The sequence below is a fragment of the Vanacampus margaritifer genome, chromosome 2 (assembly GCF_051991255.1).
Source record: "Vanacampus margaritifer isolate UIUO_Vmar chromosome 2, RoL_Vmar_1.0, whole genome shotgun sequence".
Taxonomy (NCBI): Eukaryota; Metazoa; Chordata; class Actinopteri; order Syngnathiformes; family Syngnathidae; genus Vanacampus; species Vanacampus margaritifer.
Genome location: NC_135433.1, coordinates 32,219,843 through 32,242,896, shown reverse-complemented (window position 1 = coordinate 32,242,896; position 23,054 = coordinate 32,219,843). Strand labels below are relative to the sequence as shown.

Sequence of the window (23,054 nt, the reverse complement as noted above, 5' to 3'; positions counted from 1 at the left end):
CCCGGAACCAACCCCCAAGTGGCCCAGCCTCAGGTCCAGCTTGTTGCTCTGCTGTTGCACTCCAGATGACGTCCTTACACGGTATCTTGTATCAAACGGTGTTGTGTGCAACACTTAACAGGAGCTTAAACACACTTACAGTATAATTCATATGTACGTCCGTGTGTTTCCTACTCTTTCAGACTTCCCACTCATACCACTTATAAGACATCACGTCCTCTTTCGCTGATTGGATCTTTTCACTGTCTCTTTGATCATGTTTGCCCTGCCTCAGAAATGTGCTTGATGCCGACAGTGACCAGACACATCCACTGGTTACAGCGATGAGTCTGGTTCCAGACTACTGTTCATGCAGTATACAGACATAAAAAAAGTTGACCCACTGAGCCTATTTGTGGCTAACCAAAACAGCAGTATCAAAGCATAATAATGCATGCCACATAGTTCTAAGCATCTAAAGGCCTTGTAAATGGCAACACCTGTTTTCAATGCAAGCGTGGCCTACAAAATCTGACATTTAATTGGAGTAAATTAACATCAACTGTTTGCTCCAATGCTGTGTATTTTAATCCATCCATCCATCTTCTGCCACTTATCCAAGGTTGGTCTCGCGGGGGCAGCATCCTTAGGAGGAGTTCCAGACTTCCCTCTCCCCAGCCACTTCAAGCAGCTCCACCGGTGGGATCCCAAGGTGCTCGAAGGCCAGCCGAGAGACATAGTCTTTCCAGTGTGTCCTGGGTCGTCCCCGGGGCCTCCCGCCGGTGAGACATGCCAGAACACCTCTCCAGGGAGGCGTCTAGGAGGCATCCGAACCAGATGCCCAAGCCACCTCAACTGGTTCCTCTCAACGCGGAGGAGCAGCGGCTCGACTCACCACATCATCTGCAAAAAGTAGCGATGCAATGCTGAGGCCACCAAACCGGACCCCCTCAACGCCTCGGCTGCGCCTAGAAATTCTGTCCATAAAAATTATGAACAGAATCTGTGACAAAGTGCAGCCTTGGCAGAGTCCAACTCTCACTGGAAACGAATCCAACTTACTGCCGGCAATGCGGACCAAACTCTGACATCGGTCGTACAGGGACCAAACAGTCCGCATCAGGGGGCTCTGTACCCCTGTACTCCCGAATCCCCCCCCCCCCCCCCCCCAGAGGACTCCCCGAGGGACCCAGTCGAATGCCTTCTCCAAATCCACAAAACACATGTAGACTGGTTGGGCAAACTCCCACTCACCTCGAGAACCGTGTTGAGGGTGTAGAGCTGATCCACTGTTCCACGACCAGGACACAAACCACACTGCTCCTCCTGAATCCGAGATTCAACTTCCCGATGGACCCTCCTCTCCAACACCCCTGAATAGACCTTACCAGGGAGGCTGAGGAGTGTGATCCCTCTATAGTTGGAAAACACCCTATGGTCCCCCTTTTTAAAAAAGGGGGACCACCACCCCGGTCTACCAATCCAGAGGCACTGTCCCCGATGTCCACGCGATGTTGTAGAGGCGTGTCAACCATGACAGCCCCACAACATCCAGAGCCTTTAGGAACTCCGGGCGGATCTCATCCACCCCCGTGGCCCTGCCGCCGAGGAGCTTTCCAACAACCTCAGTGACCTTGAGCCCTGAGATAGGAGAGCCCACCTCAGAGTCCCCAGATTCTGCTTCCTCAAAGGAAGACGTGTAGGAGGTCTTCGAAGTATGCTCCCCACCGACTCACGATGTCCCGAGTCGAGGTCAGCAGCACTCCATCTCCACTATACACAGTGTTGATGGTGCACTGCTTTCCTCTCCTGAAACGCCGGATGGTGGACCAGAATTTCCTTGAAGTTGTCCAGAGGTCGTTTTCCATGGCCTCACCGAACTCCTCCCATATCGGAGTTTTTGCCTCAGCGACCACCGAAGCCGCATTCCGCTTGGCTAGCCAGTACCTGTCAACTGCCTCCGAAGTCACACAGGCCAATAAGGCCCGGTAGGCCTCCTTCTTCAGCTTGACAGCATCCCTTACCACGGGTGTCCACCAGCGGGTTCGAAGATTGCCGAAGCGACAGGCACCGACCACCTTTTGACCACAGCTCCGATCGGCCGCCTCAACAATGGAGGTGCGGAACGTGGCCCACTCGGACTCAATGTCCCCCGCCTGACAAGGGAGAAGTTCTGCCCGAGGTGGGTGTATTTTAATATGACACAATAAAGCAAAGGAAACCTGTAAGTCCAAATGTTTAGCTATTGTCTGTAAAAGTGGTTCTCGACTGGTGGTCAGGACCAGAATGAGGGTAGTGGGCAGGTAATAAAAAAATTACATATATTTTAATTTGCATTTTTCCGGTACAGGACAGAGGCATACCAAGTTCCCACATATTAAGTAAGCAAGAGGAAAGCTTTCTCACTCTTTAGCCACCAGTTCACTCCATAAACAAAAACAATGCAGCTCAGCCTCTTGATAGTGGGCATCATAGCAAGGAATATGCTTTTGGCTGTACATCAAACTCATTTGAAACAACGTTTGAGACTTTGCAGCAGTTTGAAATTGCAAATCAGCATTAACAGCAGTTCAGCACAACAACAAAAAGTTCTTAGTATTTGAGTGGATATAGCAAAAGGGGTTTAAAAATAAACAACATAGAAGTAAAAATGTGCACCCGGGGGCCTCAAAATTGAGTAAACAGAGGAGCCCCTTTGCTGAAAGTGACAATGGACATTCACATGATCAACTCACTTGGAGGCAGGGAGGGAGCGAGGGGGGGTGGTAGTGATGTAAAAAATTCCTGCTCCCAGGCCTCTTTATGAAGCAGCCAGGCAGGGATTGTGTATTGCTGACTTGTCAGCGAGCAGAATGCAGACAGTCGGCGCTAATTATTGTTTGTCGGGCCCCCACCGATGTTTGCTGTTGTCACTGTTCGGCCAAATTGTTTTCATTCCGCGCGGGAAGGAACTTGTTTTTGTCGACTGTTCAATCATCGCCCAACGAACAGTCTGTTCCATTTGTGCCAGGATTTGGTGTTGATTCCTTGGCATGTCTCCCGAGACACACACTGATGAGATTTTGTCGCTTGGTGTGAGTGGCCACTCTATGAGATGCACAACCCTTGGGATTACTTTATCTTCGTGGACTGTCATCTCATTTACACTCAAATTCTTTCCTAAACCCTCTCTCTTTGCACACCTGGAACACTGCCTGGTTCACGACCCCTGTCCAGTACCATCCTGCCCTGTCACTTGCCCATTGGGAAAGACACATTTCCTCCAGTGGCACTTACACTGGTGTATGGATGGTGCAAATGTTTGGTGGTGATTGGAGGGGCAGTAGACACACTGGCAGCCACGCTTCTTTTTTTTTCTTTTTTTTTCTCAGCCACGCTTGTCAGTCTACCCCAGGGCAGCTGTAGCCACATATGTAGTTTACTGCCACCAGAGTGTGAATGTGTGAGTGCATGAATAATATATCCATTGTGAAGCATCTTTGAGGGGCTTGAAAAGCGCTAAATAAATCTAATGTATTATTATTATTGTTATTATTAATACTACTATTACCACTGTCCCGCCCAGTGATAGCACCTCATAAGACTGAAAAACGGCATGTCAAATCTGCATGAAATTTCACATTTTACTTCTCTTCTGCGATGTGACTTAAAAGCCGCAATCCTTGGGGCCAGCAAAAAAAGCCACCCTTTGTTTCATCTCCCATGATGGTGAATCAGCACCCACCCGTGTACCCGGTCGTCATAGTGATCACCCCCAACATTATTCAAACATGGAAAGAAGAAGGGGCTGCCCTGAGCACTTTCAAAGTGAGAGGAAATCTAAATGCGAGGATATAAAAGGCTCTAAATCCAAAAGCTGTACAGCTACACACGGTTGCTTTTGTGATGTATGGACAATTATGACATGGAATTCCTCTTTTCCATCTTTAAACAGGAAAGTGAAGGTTTTTTTCCCTCATGTCGGAGTGTTCATTTTGAGCGTCTTTAAGGGTCTACTTTTTTAAATGCAACAACAATAGATGAATGAGGGCTTTTCTCTAAATCACCATAGTGACAGACAAAAACCTTGCAAGGAATCCAAAATGGTCACTTTTTAATGACCCCCCACTCTCTTTTTATGTATAGGCGGTGTGAGGGAGGAGGAGCTTCACTGCACCCTCACTCTGGGTGGATTGATTTTCCAGCATTAGCATTAGCACCGTAAGGGTTAACCTTCTCAATTGGTTCTCACATTAAATGTCAATTGCATGTGTCAGACAGCATCAGGGAGCATCACCTACCCTGAGCTGGTGTCAACTGCAGCTGACATCCGCACTATACCCTTCACTTGAGTGTGAAGACGGTAAATAATGCAATGATGCAAACAATTGTTTTCAGGGCAGCATGGACTAATGGTTATTATTATATCTGCCCTATATATATATATTAGAGCTGTCAAACAATTAAATGTTTTAATCAGATTAATTTTATTTATTATTTTATTTTATACATTTTAGAATTTTGATCAATCACGATTAATCAATTAACAAAAAAGACTTTTTTATCAACATTTTTTCCCGCCAAATTTGAAGAGCACCAAGTTATGTGTTAATTCTTTTGACATTTAATGTTATGAGGACGTCTTCGAAAAAATTTTATCCACTGCACACGCGAATCCTCTTTTTCTAATCAGTTAAATACTTGCATAATTTAAATTGGGGGGAAAAATGACCCCAATATTATTAAGACATGAACAAATATTCAAAATGTGATATGCAAACATTTATTAAATGCTTTACTTTAATGCATGTAATTATGTTTATTGCTCAAACACAACCTAAGCTACCTTAAACGTAGCCATCCACTGTCACGCTAAAGGATAACCTATGGTCAAAATTAATAGTGTGACTAATCTGCGTTAATTCATGATTAATGCGATCATTTTTTGTGATTAATTAATCAGTTAACACTTTAACTTTGACATCACTAATATATATATATATGTAAAAATACTATATATATATATATATATATATATATATATATATATATATATATATATATATATAGTATTTTTCTAATAGATTTTTTGCCTTTCTTCTACATTTTATTCCAAATGTTTGTTTGTTTTTGTCAAAAATTATCATCTTTTTGAGTAATGTTTTATCATTTTATGATTTGTGTTTCTTCCCTTAATATTTTTGCTCAAATGTATACCAATAGTTTTGTCTTTTTTGTCTTATAGTTGTAGATCGCCTGTTGGAACTGTGTGATTTGCTGTGTTTGCAAGAGACATTTCTGACAAAACAGGATCTAGAGGGATTAAACTCATTGAATGATCATTTTCATGTAGCAGGAGAGTCTAGCGTCAACATCGGTGATGGAATAATACAAGGACGTATTCCTGGAGGAGTAGCAATTCTCCGGAATAAAAGATTTGACTCTTGTGTAAATATAATCAGGCTTGGAGTGGACTGGTGTATAGCAATTTTAGTTTACATGTAATGGAAAGGAATATGTTATTCTGAGTGTTTACACCCCATATTAGTGTAATTTTAATGAAACTGAATACTGTATTTGTATGGATTAGCTTTTATGAATTATTTTATACAGGATAAGTGTTCTAATGTATTTATTATTGGGGACATGAATGTACTGACAGTAAGTTACTTTTTACGAATGATCTGACGCAGTTCTGCGAGGACAATGGCTTAATTATGTCATCCAAAGACTTACTGCCTGTAAATAGCTTTACATATATTAGTGAGGCATTATGGCATACAACCTCTTGGTTGGATCGCTGTGTAGCAACAGCAGATGCGCCTGTCTCTTTGACCGACATGAGCATTATTTATGATGACTGACCATTTACCCTTTGGTATGGGGATACATTATCAGTTGTTGACGGAAAACTGTAGTAATGAAAGTAGACTACATCTGGATTGGAGCTCTCTCACACAAGAAGACATTGTATCATATTGTACAGACATCTTATTAGAAAATATATACCTGCCTCGAGAAGCAGTTGTGTGTAGAGATAATAACTGGAAGAGCTCTAATCATATCCCAGCTATTTCTTCCATGTATGATGACATAATTGATTCATTAATCAAGTCAAGGAAATGTTTGCAAAGGCTTAAACCTAAAAAGAAAGCAAAACCAGGATGGAATGCCCATGTGGCAGAATTCTATGCAAAGGCACGTGATGCGATTTAGAGAGTGGATACTGGCTGGAAGGTCAAGATGTGGTCCAATTTATGAGCATAAAATGGGTCACCAATGCGCAATATAAATATGCACTATGCTTTATTGTAAAAAAAAAAAAAAAAAAAAAGCAGGCAATGAGAGCTGACTCTATGGACAGAAAACTGCAGCGTAACAATACATATACATTTTGGAAGGAGGTTAGGGCCATGAAAACAAAAAACTCTGCCATGTGTTGATGATGGCACCTCTGGCACAGATAATATCCTGGAGTTATTATACAACATTATAGCAGGTTGTTCAATTGTGTTCACGGTAACACTTACTATGTGAATGATGTTGACAGCTCAGATGCAATCCATTGTCATGATGTACTGAATGCTATCTCCAATTTGCCACTTAACAAAGCTATCGGTTTGGATGGTGTCTCAGCTGAGCACTTATAGGTGCGAGGTTAGTCCCCCTGATCTCAATCTGTTTCACAGCTTCTTTTTTTTTTCATGGGTTTTTCCCTGACTCCATGATAACTGTGCTGTTAGTTCCCGTCGTTAAAGACAAAGCTGGGAAGATTGGCAGTTCAGACAATTACAGACCAATTGCCTTGGCCAGTACTGTGTCAAAAGTTGTTTTGTTACATCCTCAGACAGCCAGTTTGGTTATAAAGAAAATTTAGACGTGTATCTATGCTTTTAAAGACATTATTGACAAATACAAGGATCAAAATTTATCTATTTTTATGTGCTTTTTTGGTGCATCCAAAGCCTTTGACAGGGTAAATCACAGAAAGTTGTTTATGAAGTTGACACAAAGGGGTGCGCCAAAATACATTGTTCGAATTTTAACCTATTGTTATACTCAGCAAACATGAGAGTTAAATGGGGGAACGGTGTGTCTTTACCATTTCATGCTGTAAATGGGGTTAGACAAGCGGGAGTATTATCCCCTGTTCTTTTTAACTTATATTTGGATGAGTTGTCAATAAGGTTAAAGTATGCAATACTGGCTGTTACAGCGGTGACTTGCTGTTAAATCATTTGATGTATGCAGATGATTTGGTGGTTTTCAGTCCAAGTACTGCTGGGTTGCAACAATTGCTTAACAACTGCGCAAGCGACGGCTTGGAGCAGGGGTGGCCAACCCTGGTCCTCGAGAGCCACAATCCAGCCTGTTTTCCATGTTTCCCTCCTGCAGCGCAGCTGAATCTAATGATCAGCTAATCAGCCAGCTTTAAAGAAGCCTAATAACGATCCTGATCATGAACCAGTTGTGTTAGGGGAGAGAAACATGGAAAACAGGCTGGATTGTGGCTCTCGAGGACCAGGGTTGGCCACCTATGGCTTGGAGCATGACATCAAGTATCCATCCATCCATCATCTACCGCTTATCCTGGGTCGGGTCGCGGGGGCAGCAGCTTTAGCAGGGAAGCCCAGACTTCCCTCTCCCCAGCCACTTCAGCCAGCTCCTCCGACGGGATCCCAAGGTGTTCCCAGGCCAGCCGAGAGACGTAGTCTCTCCAGCGTGTCCTGGGTCGTCCCCGGGGCCTCCCGCCGATGGGACATGCCCGGAACACCTCCCCAGGGAGGCGTCCAGGAGGCATCCGAACCAGATGCCCGAGCCACCTCAACTGGTTCCTCTCAACGGGGAGGAGTAGCGGCTCGACACTGAGTCCCTCCCGGATGACCGAGCTTCTCACCCTATCTCTTAAGGGAGAGCCCGGCTACCCTGCGGGGAAAACTCATTTAGTCATTCATCAAGTACAATGCAGCTAAAAGTATGGTCCTGATATGTACAAGAGAGGACAAAAGTATGACATTTCTTGTCTTTTACCTGTCTAATATTGTGCTTCACGTGACGAGCAGAACAAAGTACCTGGGACATATATTAACAGAAGATCTGTCTGATGATGACGACATGAATAGGCAATGTAGGACATTATATGCTCAAGCAAACACACTGACACGCAGGTTTGGTTCCTGTACGCACGAGGTGAAGATTGCATTGTTTAAATCATACTGCACACCACTTTATACAGCTCACCTTTGGTTCAATTATAAGAAAGGAAGTTTGCAAAAGCTGCAGGTGGCCTACAATGACGCTTTAATAAGCCAAGATGGACCAGCGCAAGTGAGCTGTTTGTCACAGCCGTAATAAATGTATTACAAGCCACTTTGCGAAAGCTTATACAGTATACCGTTTTATTTGTCGCTTGAATAGGGCAGTGAATGAAATTGTATTGTCTCTGACTGATATTAAGTGTAGTGCTGTACGGTATCAGTCTAGGATGTGGAGACATTGATATGACTGTCTGATAACTGTATAACCGTCCCCTGTATTTTTACCCTAATGTTTTGTATAGTTTTATTATGTGTATTTATTTCCTAATCTTTCTACAAATGTGTTATTTTTGTAATACAAAGTATTTGTTCAATGATTAGTGTATTTTATTCTTGTGTGTTAGTTTCTAACAATTATGTATTTTCCATATTATTACATATATCCATAATATTTTATCCTTGTGTGTGTGTGTGTGTGTGTGTGTGTGTGTGTGTGCGTGCGTGTGTGCGTGTGTGTGTGTGTGTGTGTGTGTGTGTGTATTTTAGCTTTGTATTTTGGTAGCATGGTGAGAAAGTGAAAATTGTATTGAGTTGTACAGGATCATAATCAAGGATAAGGATAGTTGAAAGTCACATGTTCTGCAGCTACTAACCTTATGAAAGTCATAAGTTTTAACAGTAGCTGAAGGCATAAGCACTAAGCATCCATCCATCCATCCATTTTCTTAACTGCTTATTCCTCACAAGGGTCGCGGGGGTGCCGGAGCCTATCCCAGCTGGCTTCGGGCAGTAGGTGGAATACACCCTGAACTGGTTGCCAGCCAATGCAGGAAGCACTAAGCAGTCATTAAATTCATCCATTCTCTGTCGCCGCTTATCCTCACAGGTCCTGGGCATGCCATAGCCTTTCCTTTTACTGTTACTCATCTTTTATTCCAATAAGGACAAAAATACAGTCTGTTCACATTGAAAATATCAGTCTGTACAAGTAGAAAAATATTTTATTGAATTATTTCCATATTTGTACAGCATTTGTCACAATTTAGGCCTTTCACAATTTGTTGAAAATGGTCTTATGAACCACTGTTCACTTTATTGTGCATTGGGAAAAAAGGCAGTACAGTACAATTGAGTTAGCGAACTATAAAACGTGCTATTTTGGCAGAAAATCATTTACAAGAACATTCAAATGTGATGTAATTTGATTTATTCACATATGAGGTGGTTCTTAATTATTAGGAAATCATCCCAGAAAGAATCACAGGTAAAGCGGAGTACACACATGTTCGGGGCAAGTCTTCCCTTCCTGCAATCAATGGCGGTGAAGGCCCGATTGTCAGATGGTTTCAAAGAATTATCCTAAGCAATTATCCTACGGTGTGGTACGGGTTAAGAATGATTCCTTCCCGATATGCCCAGGGCCAGCCAACGTACTGTATATGAGCTGTTATCTGGTTGAAATTAATAACAGCAAATCTTTACATTTTAAGAATCAGTTAAGAGTGTATGAGTACCCGCTAAGGCTACCTTATAGAATATGACAGTACTGTCCGCAACTCACATTCATTGCATCTGTGGATTCTTGTGACTGGTGCCTTCCACTTGAGTCCCTTCTTGCTCCCTCACCGGCCGAGGACTCTCCTCCCTCAGGGTGCACTTTTCTGTCTGCTATTTTAAACTCCACCGAGGCAAAAGATGAAAGGCTGCCATTTTTGTTGGTCCATGTTTTGGAGGTGTCAATCACCGGCGACACCCTGAAGCCTCTCCCTTTCACGTTGTGTGTGTTCTTGTCCCAGCTTCTGTCGCTAGTGTCATCCGGGAAAGGGTCTGAGTCGCTTCCATGAGGCATGGTGAAGTAGCTGCACCTTGGGGGTTGAGGCTTAGCCAGTTCTTCCAGTTCAGATGAGGATATAGCTGCAAGGAGGGTGTGCTGTCTTAGTGTTTGAGTCTGGGACTCCTCGCTAGAGTTCCCTGTGTCTTCAGAGGTGCTATCCAAATCCCTGTACATGCCCTCAGAAAAAGGCGGTGAATTTCTTATCAGATGGTTTTCCTTAAGCAACCATCGACCTTGGTCAATCAAGACCCCGTCACTGGGTTCTGGGTCCTGTTCTGCCTTGGGGGCTGGGTCATTGTCTACCTTTTTGCAGCAAGACAAAGCCTCCCTCAAGCCTTTGGTAAGCGAAGCACCTGAAGAGAAACTCCCACCTTCGGAATGACCTTTGGATATTTTGGAGGTAGCCCATTCCAGATTATTTCTTTCAGTCAAGCCTTCTGGCGGTCTCTCTGAAGTTTCTTCATTACTCTCGGAAGTGATGGCCATAGAGTCTTGGCTTTGATATCTACCGCTTTCCAGACTTTCTGGTCTGTAGTCTGATAAATCTGAGGTGATTGGGCTCTGGAGGCATTTCAAACCATACGTGCAATCTCTTTGGCTTTCTGGGGTTAGTGTTTTCTTAATTTCTGTGATTTGAGCATGGTCCGGCTCTATCCTAATGTTACCGTGATTGTCGTATGTAAATATAAGCGAAGAAGACTGCAGTGCAGAGTTTACAAAGTCCAGGAGTTCTTGTGATATTTCCACCGGGTGGCTGATGCTGTTACTTTGATCCTGAGAGCTGATCCCTGTCTCATTTTCATGAGGGATATCCTCCTCAAAGCGCTCATCAGACAAATACTCAACTGGTGATTCAGTGCCATGTTCTGTGTTTGAATGATGACCGGACGCCTTCTGTGGGCTTTTAGAAGTGGCCTCAATCGGGACACTAGCTGTAACTTCTACCTCTGCATTTGCTTCTTGGGAACATCCCTCATTCAAGTCCTCAACACCATCATCTTCACACTCTGCTTCAGTTGGTGTCCCATTTGGCTTCTCAACTTCCTTTCCAGAGTCTTCCTGAGAACAGATGTCATCCTCACCCAGATTTTCTGTCTGTTCTGTTAGATTGTCCTGTTCCTCATCTACAATAGCATCACCATAACCCTTTTCAATGCTGTCCCCACTTAAAACCTGATCTCCTTTGTTGTCCAGGTTTTCTTCAATGTCATCCTTTTCCCTATCTTGATCTTCTATATTATCTTCTTTCTTGTTGACCACTTCTTCAACTTTCTCACTGGGGACACTTGCTGAACCCTCTACCTCTGGATTTGGTTCTTGAAAACACTCTGAGTCATCTTCATTCTCTGTTTCAGTTGGTGTATCACTTGGCTTCTCCACTTCCTCTCCAGAACTTTCTTTGAGACAAGTGCCCTCCTCTTCCTCCTCCAGCTTCTCTGTCTGTTCAATTAGATCTACATGTTCCTTGTCGGTAGTATGTTCAGTTATGGCAACAATACCTTCCTCATTGTTAGCTTCACTTAGGACCTCTGTTCCTTCCATTTGTGTATTTTCCTCAATTTCATGTTTGTCCTTTTCATTTTCAGTATCATCCCCCTTCTCATTCACTTCTTCAATTATTCCTATTCCCTCATCATGGGGATGTGCTGTACCAGCTAACTCTGTATTTGTTTCTTGGAAACAGCCCAAGTCACCTTCACTCTCTGCTTCAGCTAGTGTCTGAACAGGCATCCCCACTTGGTCTACTAATGCTTCTTCTTGACTAGTTTCCTGAGTGTCCATCTCACCCTCCTCCTGCTCCTCTTGCTCTTCAAGATCTACTTTTTCCTTATCTGTAGTAGGTTCAGGTATGTCTACATCATCATCATTAAACTTCTCATTATTGTCCACTGTTCCTTTCTCTTGCACATTCTCCTCAATGTTATCTTTGTCATCAGTTTCCCTTACTTTATCTTCAATAGAATCTTCTTTATCCATTTCTTCACTTCCCTCATCAGGGAGACTTACTTTATCTTGTACCTTTGGATTTGGTTCTTGTGAACACCCCAAGTTGTCATCACTTTCTAGTACTTTACTTTGTATCCGTCTTGGCTTTTCCACTTTGTCTACAGACTCTTTTTCTGGAGTCATTTCTCGAGTGTCCTCCTCATCAGTTTCCAGCCCCTCTATCTGTTCTATTAGATATACTTGTTGCTTATCTGTAGAAGGTTCAGGTATGTCTACATCATCATTCCCCTTCCCCTTGTTGTCTTCACTTAAGACCTCTGTTCCTCCCTCTCCCATGTTTTCCTCAATGTTATCATCCTCCTTTCTCTCATCAGGGTCACTAGCTGTTCCTTCTACTTCTGGGTTTTGTTCTAGGGAATATCCTAAATTGTCTTCAGTTTCCACTTCAGCTTGTGTCTGACCAGCCACTTTGTCTACAGATTCTTCCTCTGGACAATTTTCTTGATTACCCTTCTCATCCTCCTCCAATTTCTCTATCTGTTTGACCAGATTACGTTCTATTTTCTCACCCATAATATGTTCATATATGTCTACATTACCCATTTCAATGTTGACCTCATTTAAGACCCCTGTTCCTTCCATATTTTCCTCAATGCCATGTTCATCATCCTGCTTCTTGTTGTCCACTTTTTCAATGCCCTCATCAAGTTCATTTGCTTCTACTTCTGGATTTGGTTCTTGGTAACATCCTAAATTGTCTTCATTTTCTGCTTCATCTTTTATCCTGCCAGCCTTCTTCACTTGTTCTACAAAGTATTTTTCTGGACTAGTTTCTTGAGTGTTCTCATTCTTTTCCAGCTCCTCTGGCCGTTCTAATAGATCCACTTGTTCCTCATCTGTAGTAGGTTCAGGTGTGTATGCATTACCCTCCTTGCTGTTGTCATCACTTAAGATCTCTGTTCCTTCGGCTTCCACGTTTTTGTCAATGTAATCTTTGTCGTCCTTTTCGTCTTTTATATTATCCTTTTTCTCTTCTTTGTCCACTTCTTCATCCCTCTCAACATGCTCCCTCGCTCCTTCCTCCTCAACGTATTCATCTTTAGCCTTCTCTTTAGTGGTTTTCTCTGTTCCACTGACATCATCTTTTTTCACCCCATGTCCCTCATTACCTTTACTCAAATCTGTGTCTGTGCCATCTTGTTGTGCTTCTTTGTGTTCATCTATTATTTCATTCCCTGCCTTATCATCTACCTTGCCTTTTTCCTCAGTGTCTTTGTTTGCCATCCCTTTCTTAACAGGTTCTTCTTCTTGCACCTCTTCATTAAACACTGCTGCCTCCTTTGCGTCATGTTTACTTCCTTTCTGTTTCATCACCCCTTCATCCATTGCTTCCTTTGAGTCCTCAATGGGATCCTCTGCACCCTTTATATTTCCTTCATCAACTTGGAGCTCCCCTTTGTCTACCGGCAATACTTTTGTTTCTTTAACGTCACAGCCGGTTTGCTTAGCAGGTTCCTCTACCATCTCTCCAGCCCATGATGAGCCATCATCTTTATCATTTGTGTTATCATGAATGCAAGCATCATCATGGCATTGTTTTAAGTCTGTGTCCTGCACAACCTGCTCCATATCATCTGATTCTGAGGAGTTTCTTTCAGGCTTTACAACAGTGCAATCTTCTTCGGGAACCTGTTGAAGTGTTGAGGAAATCTCCATCCAAAGGTCACATGGCATATTCAGCTCCTTCATTAGCTGGTCAACAATTGCACCCTGGATCCAAACTGAATCTTGTGTGTCTTGAAATTTGGGAATGAGTGATGCTGTAGCCAGCTCTTCCCTCCAAGTTTGGAAATCCATCCAGCTTTTCATGAACTGGGGTGACGTTCCGCTGTGCAAATCAGTCAGACTCGCCCGTTGCTTATCCTGGTCCTCGATGGCAGAAATGTTCTGCAAAAACTTCAAGAGGAGCATGGCTTCAGAGGTATTTTCTGAATCAGTGCTGTCACCTGTTAGACCATCTCTCAGAGCCATTACTGACAAGAATGACAGGAAGGCTTTGCAAGAGGAGCCAAACACCGAAGCCACCTGAAAGGAAAAATCAATAGGACTGCTTGATTGGTCAGATGTCATTCGCATTGACTGAATTGACAAACAAAGTTCCTGCAAGACCGGCTTCAGTTTTTCTTTGGGGCTTAAAATGTTTATTTGAGATGAAGGTGATTCATTGTTTGACTTAGAAGAGTTTTTTGACCGTACACAAGCCTGATGGTGGGTGGGTTCAACATTTGGCATTGAAACATCTGTCGTTTTCTGTTCTTTGAGCCAGAGGGGGATCGAGAGACAAGAAGCTATCGCCCTCAAAGTATCAGGGGGAGTCTGACAGTAATCTTCAGTATCAATCTGGGTTTCCTTCTTTTCTTCAGTTTCTGAATCACAACCAATCTGAAATAAAACCTTTGTTGGTGGTTCTGGTCCATCTGCGGTTACCATGTACACCACTGGGTCTGGAATGACATCCTCCAACCAGTTCTCAACATACTGGTGGATTTCAGAGGGGGACCGGTTGAGAGAAATCTTTGAAACACTTTGTTGAGCCAAATCTGAGGATGAAAGCTTGTTGTCAGTCATGGCTATGGACTTGCTGCTTGTCTTTTTTCTTGATGATTTTTTTAGCTTCAAAAGATCTGACACATTCTTCTTCATGGGAGGCCTGACAGTTGGGGTATCTACATTGTGGCCATTATACTTGGCAGTTGCTTTATTAATGTTTTTTTCCCTGGTTGAGGTTCTAAGTAATGTTTCTGATTCCCTTCCTCGTCTGCCGGAAGCATGTGTGTGCACTAACTTTGGGTTTGGACCACTTTTAGCACTTTCTGTTGAACTGAGGCTCTTTTTTCCAGCATTGGCATTTCTATTGAGCTTGTCCGCTGATGACCGTGTATGCTTTATATTCATTAATCTTGACTGGGAGCTATTTTTTGTCTTTGTCTTTTTCGATATTGGAGTTGGGGGTTTTTCCTCACTTTTGGCTTCATTCTTTGATACTGAAGATGAGCTGTTTGCCACCTGGAGTGTTGGGGATATTGGCTCTGATGACAGTGACAACATTTCCTCTTTCTGTCTTTGGAGTGAATCAGCAGTAGGTTGCTGCAAGCTAAAGTCAATGTCATTACTAGATGAATAGGGCCCTGAGGCTGTGGACTGGTGGCTTTGTGGCACTGGAGAAGAACGATGCAAAGATGTATCTGCATCTGCACCCTCATTTGCAAGGTAATTGTTGTAGCAGCCCTGACTCTCATAAATACGCATCACAGTCTCTCGAACCTCGATCCCATCATTTTCTATCTTGAGGACCTCGGCTACTCCTGAGGATTTCAGGAGGGACGTGTTACCTTCCAGAACAGTTTTCCGAGGCTTTGGGACCGGTTGGCTACTGCTGCTGTGTCTGACCCTGCAGTATCCCTCCATTGTGTCTCCTTCAGTAGTCCTCTCCAAATATGAATAATGGCCCAGGCTGCTCCCTTGGACCCCGGACTCTGTCAGCACCTTCACACGCTCAAAAGACGCCTCCTTCTTTACGCGATGAGGGCCTGGAGTTGGGGCTCGCCTGAACTTTTTTTTTGCTTCCCTCTCATTATTAAAGCTGACCTCCCCTCCATTTGCTAGAGGCTGGTTTTCTTCTTTTGCCTCATCTTCATGTATGTCAGAGGGTCTTTTAGCAATGTAGATGTTTGAATCAGGTGAAATGTTGCCTGATTCTGTGACTGAGGCACAAAGTGTTCTCCTCCTAAGGCTGGAGCGGCTAACAGTGGTAGTCCAGTGGAGCGTCTCCTCCTCTTTGATGGTAAGACGCACTTTCATCTCTACAGTCATGCTGCCATCTTGGTTCACCCTGAAAGATTTCTCAATGTCGTCGTCCTGAGGCAAGACACAGGTGTCGCGCTGGCGAGTCCCTGTTTTGGATCCACACATCCCTAAGCATGTCGAGTTCAGTTCTGGTGATCTCGTGTGACTGTTTGCACTTTCCTTCCAAGACTTGTTGATCTGTTTGATGATATACTGCTCGGATGACAGAGAAAAATTCCTGGAGCATCTTCCACTGGAGGCTGGTCTGTGGTTGTCTTTTGAGACACAAAGAAGATCATTACTACTGTTGGTAAGGTCATTATATTCAGTTATATAAGATTGTAAGCCAAATTGTTACCGAAGCTCCAATTTAAAACAGGAGTACAGTATTATGTGAAATCAACTTTTTGATAAATGGTATTGTATATGAAGTTGTCTCTCTGGAGTGCATACTCTCCCATTGGGTGTGAATTTCTCTGGTTTGCAGCTCCAACACAGAGTTGTGTACAGTGAACATAATTTACATAATGTTTTAAAAATAGCTCTGAAAAAATTCCCACACCAAGTTTTCCCGCCCATGACATGATCCCATAGGCTGGGCGAAGATTCCTGAGTAGGAGTGTGCGGTGTAAATGGTATATTAACTCTTTCACTGCCAGACGTTTTCAGAAACGGGATGTCGCCAGTGCCAGCCGATTTAAGCATTTTGACTGATCTTTCAAGGTCCTCAGAAAATGTTGTGTTTGGACTCATCTCTCATCTTTCATCAGAAAAAAAAAGTTTGTTTCTACCTTATTCCGTTCTTCAGTAATCAACAATAGAAAATGGTTACTTTCACCGAAATTCTCTGTTTTGAAACAAAAAACGGAGAAAAAGGGCTTTTTGTGAAACGATGTTATTTCATGCACTCTAGTGAATTGTACACTTCTTTTTGTCCATGAATGATGCCACAAACACCTAAATAGTGCTTTACTCCTGTAAAACGCTTTCACCAACAATGAAAAAGTGTTTTTTGATTGCAAAATACGTTTATTTCCATTCAACAGTGTAACAATTTGACAAAACAATTTCGCAAACTATTTACAAATGTGTGCAACTGTGGTACTACTTACAATTATGTGGATGTTTCAAATACAGTTTTTCTTTTTATAACGCTCTCCTGCGTGCAAGGAGACGCCGCTGGACTCGCACAACAGTTTACTTTCACTTTGTCCGTTTTGCGTGCAAAAATTACACGTTACACTTTCCTTTTTTTCCGGGGAATAAATAGCAAGTAGCAGACTGTACACTCTTCCGATGAATATGCATTGGACTCGGGGCACTCTCCGTCGTCCGATCGAACGTCCGCCTGTGCGTGCTCGATTGTGCTCCGCGTTTATGACGCCGTCATAGCCGCCGCGTCAGTGGTTCCAATTTTGCCGTCAAGCTCGGATTCACCTTCATCGTCATCGATGATCGTCGTCGTCATCAAAGTGCTCTTTTAGCGTTGGTCGATCCCTTTCGTCTTGTAAGTGTAGAGAGCTGCTTTCCAAACGGGCACCACTTCCTCCTCAGCCATCTAGCTTCCCCCCCACGTCTTCTACTGCCGCGTCAATGCTTTCCATCCACGGAGTCATCACCCTCATCATCATCGTCGATGATGATCATCGTTGTCATCAATGTGCTCTTTTAGCTTTGGTCGATGCTTTTGTCTTTGAAATAAAATGGCTCGGGCGTGAACTCCTCGCAAACGGTCGCCATTTTTCCTTTGTTTTCCATTCTGATCTCCTGCTCGACGCTCTAGCTCCGCCTCTACTGACGCCCACCCGATCTTGTCAAAAGACAGTCATCGCTGCCCTCTAGGGGCCAAAAATAGTCCTTAGGCACAAGAGATCTAATTGAAACTTTCACCAGAGATGCGGAGGGCTTCCCCCCACCCGTTTCAAAAATAAATAAATAAATTGGATGACGTCTTTTGACGTCATTGGCAGTGCTCCGTAGGTTTTTACTTGACGTCTTTAAACGTCAGTGGCAGTGAAAGAGTTAAATATAACGTGTGAATTTCCCCAAAGATTTCCGCGAGACAAGAAACAGGGTGTTTAAAGTCTAATGTCCATTCTTGATCCTTGGGGTGTTTTGACAAAAGCACATCACAGTTGTCTTCTTAATTAAGACACCAAGGAGATATTTTTCATTATTGGGAAAAAGATACATTAAATGTATTATTTAACATGTCTTCATTACAAATGTGAAGGGCTCTGATTAATTGAGAATGAGATCAGCATGTGGCTTTAAACAACAAGACATACAGTGAGACTTCGACTTGAGGACAACTGTGACTGTAAAACAGTGTTCTGACCTTAGTTTCTGCAGTTACACTTAAAGTTTTTTCATGACCAACATGACTGACTGAACACTTACGAACTTGATGCTGCAGCACGGACGGTTGCCCTGTTTCCATGAACATTGCCTGGACCGCCTGGCTTGTCCTTTGGAAACTGTGATTGCTGAGCCTGTATGGCTCATTGCCTGCTGCTACGAGAAATCCAGAGCACAAGATTAGAGCAGCCAGACCTCCGATCTGCAAGAGAAGGAAAGATGTTTTAGGACGTAGCACTAACAGCCACTGTTGTGACAACTCATGCAAGTCAGTAAAAGAATAGTGACTATATAGTACTGACATACTCAGGCTTTAATCCTCCGGTTCTCTGGCAGAATTGGTTTTGACCAGGCTTGGTGTTTTTTAATGAACGTGGCAACCCAGGGGATTTATACGTTTGCGCACTTGGCGAACTTGTTGTTTTGGGGAAGTTGGGAACATTGATTGTCCAGGAATCATAAGTCTAAGATAACGGCTTCTGATTGGTGCTTATTTGGCTGAATTTCCGAGGAGTTTGTCAAAATATGAGCTCTGGAATTTGTTCAATAAGGCTGCTTCAAACCAAAATGGCCGACTTACTGTTTAATTTCAGGGATCGGTCTGACACTTTTGTTTTCCTCAAATGCATTGATTCTCAACTAGTGGGTCAGGATCCAAAAGTGGGGCACGGGTCGTGGACAGATAGAAAAAAAATTACACGCATTTGTACTGATTTGATGTTGATTTTTTTTCCCTGGTACAGTACAGGAGCATACCAAGTTCCCCATGGAACATAATAGGTACAGTAAGTGACAGGAAACGTTACTCACATGTGCTCTAGTCACTAGTTTCCTCTGTAAACCAATACAATGCCACTTGTGTGGCTAGTGGATGTCATTGCTAGCATTATGCTTTTGGTGGTATGTCATCCTCATTTGAAAGGCCCTTTAAAAATATACGTATAATCATATCGTGACCTTCATATGGTGATAATATTGTATCATAATGTTTGGATTATGTTACATCCCTAATTGTAACGTATTGTTGATCAATATTTCTAGGGGTTGTCTTTTTCTCATGTTGTCAAAATGTTGACAGCTTGAGGCGGTAAGTTTAAATACTAATTTGAATTGAACCATGAAATGTACATGTCCATTTATGCATCAAACACCTGTTGTGAATGTTGCAGTTCAGCTCCATGTTGGAGAACAGCAAGTTGTGGAAAAAAATAGAGAAACATTGAACAATCATGCATTCATATGTATAGTGAAGGTCAATTTAAGTTAAAATATTGGTTAATTTTGATGACCCAAAAAGACTATTTATTAGTTGGAAGAATAAAAATAAACGATTCCAAGAAGGCTTTAACATTGTCTGGTGCTCGGGCCTCAGCGCCTCCATCAAGCATTAACTTCTAAATGAGTCAAGTACTCACTCTTCTTCCATCGATAGAGTAGAGTTTGAGCACTGGAAACTGCAGAATCTGCGAGAGGTAGTCCAGTAAAGCATCAAAGGTGGGTGCTGTCCTTTTCTGCAGCACAATTGTGCGTCTCACGTTGGGATCCTTATTCTTGATGACTACCAGCCTCCTCGGTGTCCTGACGGCCATTCGCTCTGGAACCTTCACCGGCCTGCCGCTGCTATCGTCCCCCCTCCCAAAGGAGCTGAATTGGAGTCCCTGGCGCCTCCTCTGATTTGCACTGTAGGCTTTGGGCGTGTTCCAGGGCACCTGCCGTCGGTTTACCTCTTCCAAGTTGAGTGGCTTGACTCGCTTCTGGTCGGAGCACAAATAGGACCCCCCGTCCTGTAAATCCTCCAATCCCTTCACTAGGTGGGTCCCTCGGGGTGTGGTGATAGTCCGCACGCCAAAGGGCAGAGGCACTTTTTTGGAAAGGGCGTCCAGGAGGGCGTCAAAGGTCTTGAAGGTTCGGGCATTGACGACTACGCGGTGCCCGCCGAACGTACGATCGCCACTTTTGTAGAAGCACAAACGCTTTGGCACTGACGGGTCGGTCATCGGCTGTACTGATCGGGATGGTTGCGTAGGCCCGCTGGCTGGGGAACCTGCCTGGATGGGCTTCTCCTGGGTGGGTGTGTTGCTCATGTTAAGTGGCTATGGAGAAGACACAAAGGGAGAAGTTGTTGAAATGTATAATGCACTCAGATAATGGGAAGAGAAAGTAGCAAGTTATTACCATAACATTAGAGGGAGGGAGAGAAGGGGGAGATTTGTTTGTTTGTTTGTGTTTTACAATAGATGTACTTTTGGATGTAACAGCTGCTACCAAAATGTCTTATGTTAATTGGTCACTAGGCACCAATAAGCTTTGCTCTGGCCTACTCTTTTTGACCATTATGTTGTCTTTGTAAATTGCTGCACTCCTCCCGTTGCTCAGTTGCTCAAATAAAATAAAATGAAATGAAATGAAAATGAAACTGCTGTTGTGCTGCATCAGAAGATTTAACATTGATGCTATCACACAGTTAATAATTTAACGACTCTGTAGTGTTTTAGGGTCCCAGGTGAGGTAGTGCCTAAACCAGGGGTGGGCAAACTTTTTGACTTGCGGGCCACAATGGGTTTGAAATTTTGACAGATGGGCCGGACCAGGAGCATTTGGACCTCATAGCACAGTAAAAACACAGATAAATGTACAACCCAATTTACTTATAGTGTGCACTTAGGACTGCGTTTTTCAAATGTGCAAAATCCACATATTTAAAACAGCTTTTCCAATAGCTTCATTTTTATTGTTTTAGCTCAACTTTTGCTGTGTTTTTATGCTTTGTAAAGTGACCTTGGGAGTTATTAAAGGTGCTGTTTTTAAATGAAATGTATTATTATTATTATTATGATTATTATAAAATAGCCCTAATCCAGGTAGTACGTTTGCCTCAATGAATATGCAAGATGCGGCATTTACACACTATTTGGCAAAGTGGGAGGAGAAATGTAAATAGATTATAATAGCACATACACTGTGATCTGTGAACCTGGTGACTGCATCTATTATTAATAGATTTCAATTCAAGGCGTAAAGTTCAAGAATTTTTTTCCATTGGCCCACCCATTTTTAACCCGGGCCCACAGTACGTGTGACACATGCGGCTGCATGATAGCCGCTGCTGCCTGTCACGCGCTGAGGACAAAGCTCGTACATCCAATTCGTCTCTGACCACTTTTCCATCTCCGTGGGGGACGCATAGCACACGGTGTTTGTGCAGCAGCTCAAAAAGAAGCCAAAAGCCAACGAGGAAACGCTCATAGAAGTGCTCGACGCACGCCCCGGGGATGTATTCACCAATATCAACAGTCTCCTGCATGCGCGCTCCTCACCTCACCCATGACAACATGTAGAAAGACTATCTTCAGCTGTCAAAAGGATCAAAACACGCAACAGTGCCACAATGTTGACTGATAGACTGAACTCTTTGTCCCTGCTTTCTTTCAAAAAAGAATTGACCGATTCTCTGGACTATCAGGACATTATTGCTGTGTTCAACACAAAACCGTGCCGTCTCCTGCTGTAAATGTCCAAATCCAGGAAGAATTATATTTTTTGAATCAGTTATCTTGAGTTAATCTTACTGCCATTCTCCCGTTTATTTTAATAAATTGCAAACGTTGTTATGAATGTACCCTGCGTATCTTTCTGTCCCCTTTCTGTGCGTAAACGAGCTTATCAGTGAGACCACGACCCAGTGATCATATTTTCCGGGTGTGTAGAAGTTATATAGTCTAGTATAGTCTTTGGTATGATCCGGCCGGGAATTGAACCCAGGACCTCCCAGTCTCAGGGCGGACACTCTAACCACTCGGCCACTGAGCTGAAAAAAAAAAAAGAAAGAAAAAATAAAATAAAAAAAATAATAATTTTTTTCTAGCCTTATTGGATAAGTTCGGCGTGCCGGATTGAAACGCATAACGGGCCGTATTGGGCCCGCGGGCCGGGGTTTGCCCATGTCTGGCCTAAACCATCTGACTTGTGGATGAGGGACTGGACAGCCAATTGTAGGGGCACATAAAGACAAATAATTATTGGCATTCACAACTATGGGTAATTGAGATACATGTTGTGGAATATGGAAAGAAGTAGGAGTACCCAGAGAAAACCCACATGGTGGTGGTGCGGATCAGTGGCAGAATGTTCATCTTGTAATCCAGAGGTTGTGGGTTTGATCCCACGCCATTGTGACTATGTCGAAGTATTCTTGCGCAAGATACTGAACCTCCTGATGCTGCGTCATCAGTAGGTGAATGAGTAGTTGAATGTAAAGCGCTTTGAGGATCTTGTAAGGTGGAAAAGCGGCAAGCGCTATATACCTTATATACTGTATATACGAAGAGGACACGCCAGCTCCAGAAAGGAGGACACGAGCCGAGATTCACAATGTATTGGCCGTTAGGCAGTCGTGTTAGCCACTTTTCAACCATGATGCTGGAACTTTCATAAACAAGTAAAAAAAAACTGTATATCAAAATAACATCCTGACTTATTTTTATTTTTTTAGGATAACCACCTCCGCTACTTTGACCAATACAACAAGCCTCAACATATGGATGTCAATATTTACAAAAGAGGCCTCTAGGTACTACAGGAAATCTGCAAATGCAAGGATCTTACCTTATTTCTCACATTGTGGCCAATTTAAAAAGAGTGTCCAGTCCTTGTCCGAGCTACAGAGAAAGCCTCTCAGCCTTGTGTGTGTGTGCGTGTGTGCTAGGGCTATTTTAAGACTGCAGTACTGTGGCCAATTTGCTTAATCTTTGCTCAGCATTTCACCATAGGGCAACCCAAAAAAATAGAATACTGCAATATAAAAAGTCATTGTCTGACACATATACCAGTTTTGGCAGGAGTGTGATAATTTC

General features: G+C 43.2%; 1 protein-coding gene across 2 annotated transcripts; it reads right to left on the bottom strand.

The window, feature by feature from the left end:
* Positions 1-7,500: 7,500 nt before the first annotated feature.
* LOC144044311 (uncharacterized) lies at positions 7,501-22,884 on the bottom strand. 2 transcript variants are annotated; one of them, XM_077558642.1, is made up of 5 exons: positions 22,807-22,884; positions 19,617-20,294; positions 18,244-18,403; positions 9,778-16,118; positions 7,501-7,884 (listed from the first exon to the last, which is right to left on the bottom strand). In XM_077558642.1, the coding sequence occupies exons 2-5, from the start codon at positions 20,283-20,285 to the stop codon at positions 7,864-7,866; spliced, it is 7,191 nt and encodes a 2,396-aa protein (XP_077414768.1). In that variant the 5' UTR covers positions 20,286-20,294; positions 22,807-22,884; the 3' UTR covers positions 7,501-7,863. The 2 variants fall into 2 exon arrangements, with proteins under 2 accessions (XP_077414768.1, XP_077414767.1); XM_077558641.1 differs by lacking the exon at positions 7,501-7,884 and having other exon boundaries at positions 9,106-16,118.
* Positions 22,885-23,054: the final 170 nt, after the last annotated feature.

Excerpts from the sequence above, each read along its gene's own strand:
- LOC144044311 (XM_077558641.1), bottom strand. The coding sequence starts at position 20,285 with ATGAGCAACACACCCACCCAGGAGAAGCCCATCCAGGCAGGTTCCCCA. Across the intron at positions 18,404-19,616 it reads ACTCTATCGATGGAAGAAGA|ATCGGAGGTCTGGCTGCTCT; the intron begins GTGAGTACTTGA and ends CTTCTCTTGCAG. Across the intron at positions 16,119-18,243 it reads CGTGCTGCAGCATCAAGTTC|ACAACCACAGACCAGCCTCC; the intron begins GTAAGTGTTCAG and ends GTGTCTCAAAAG.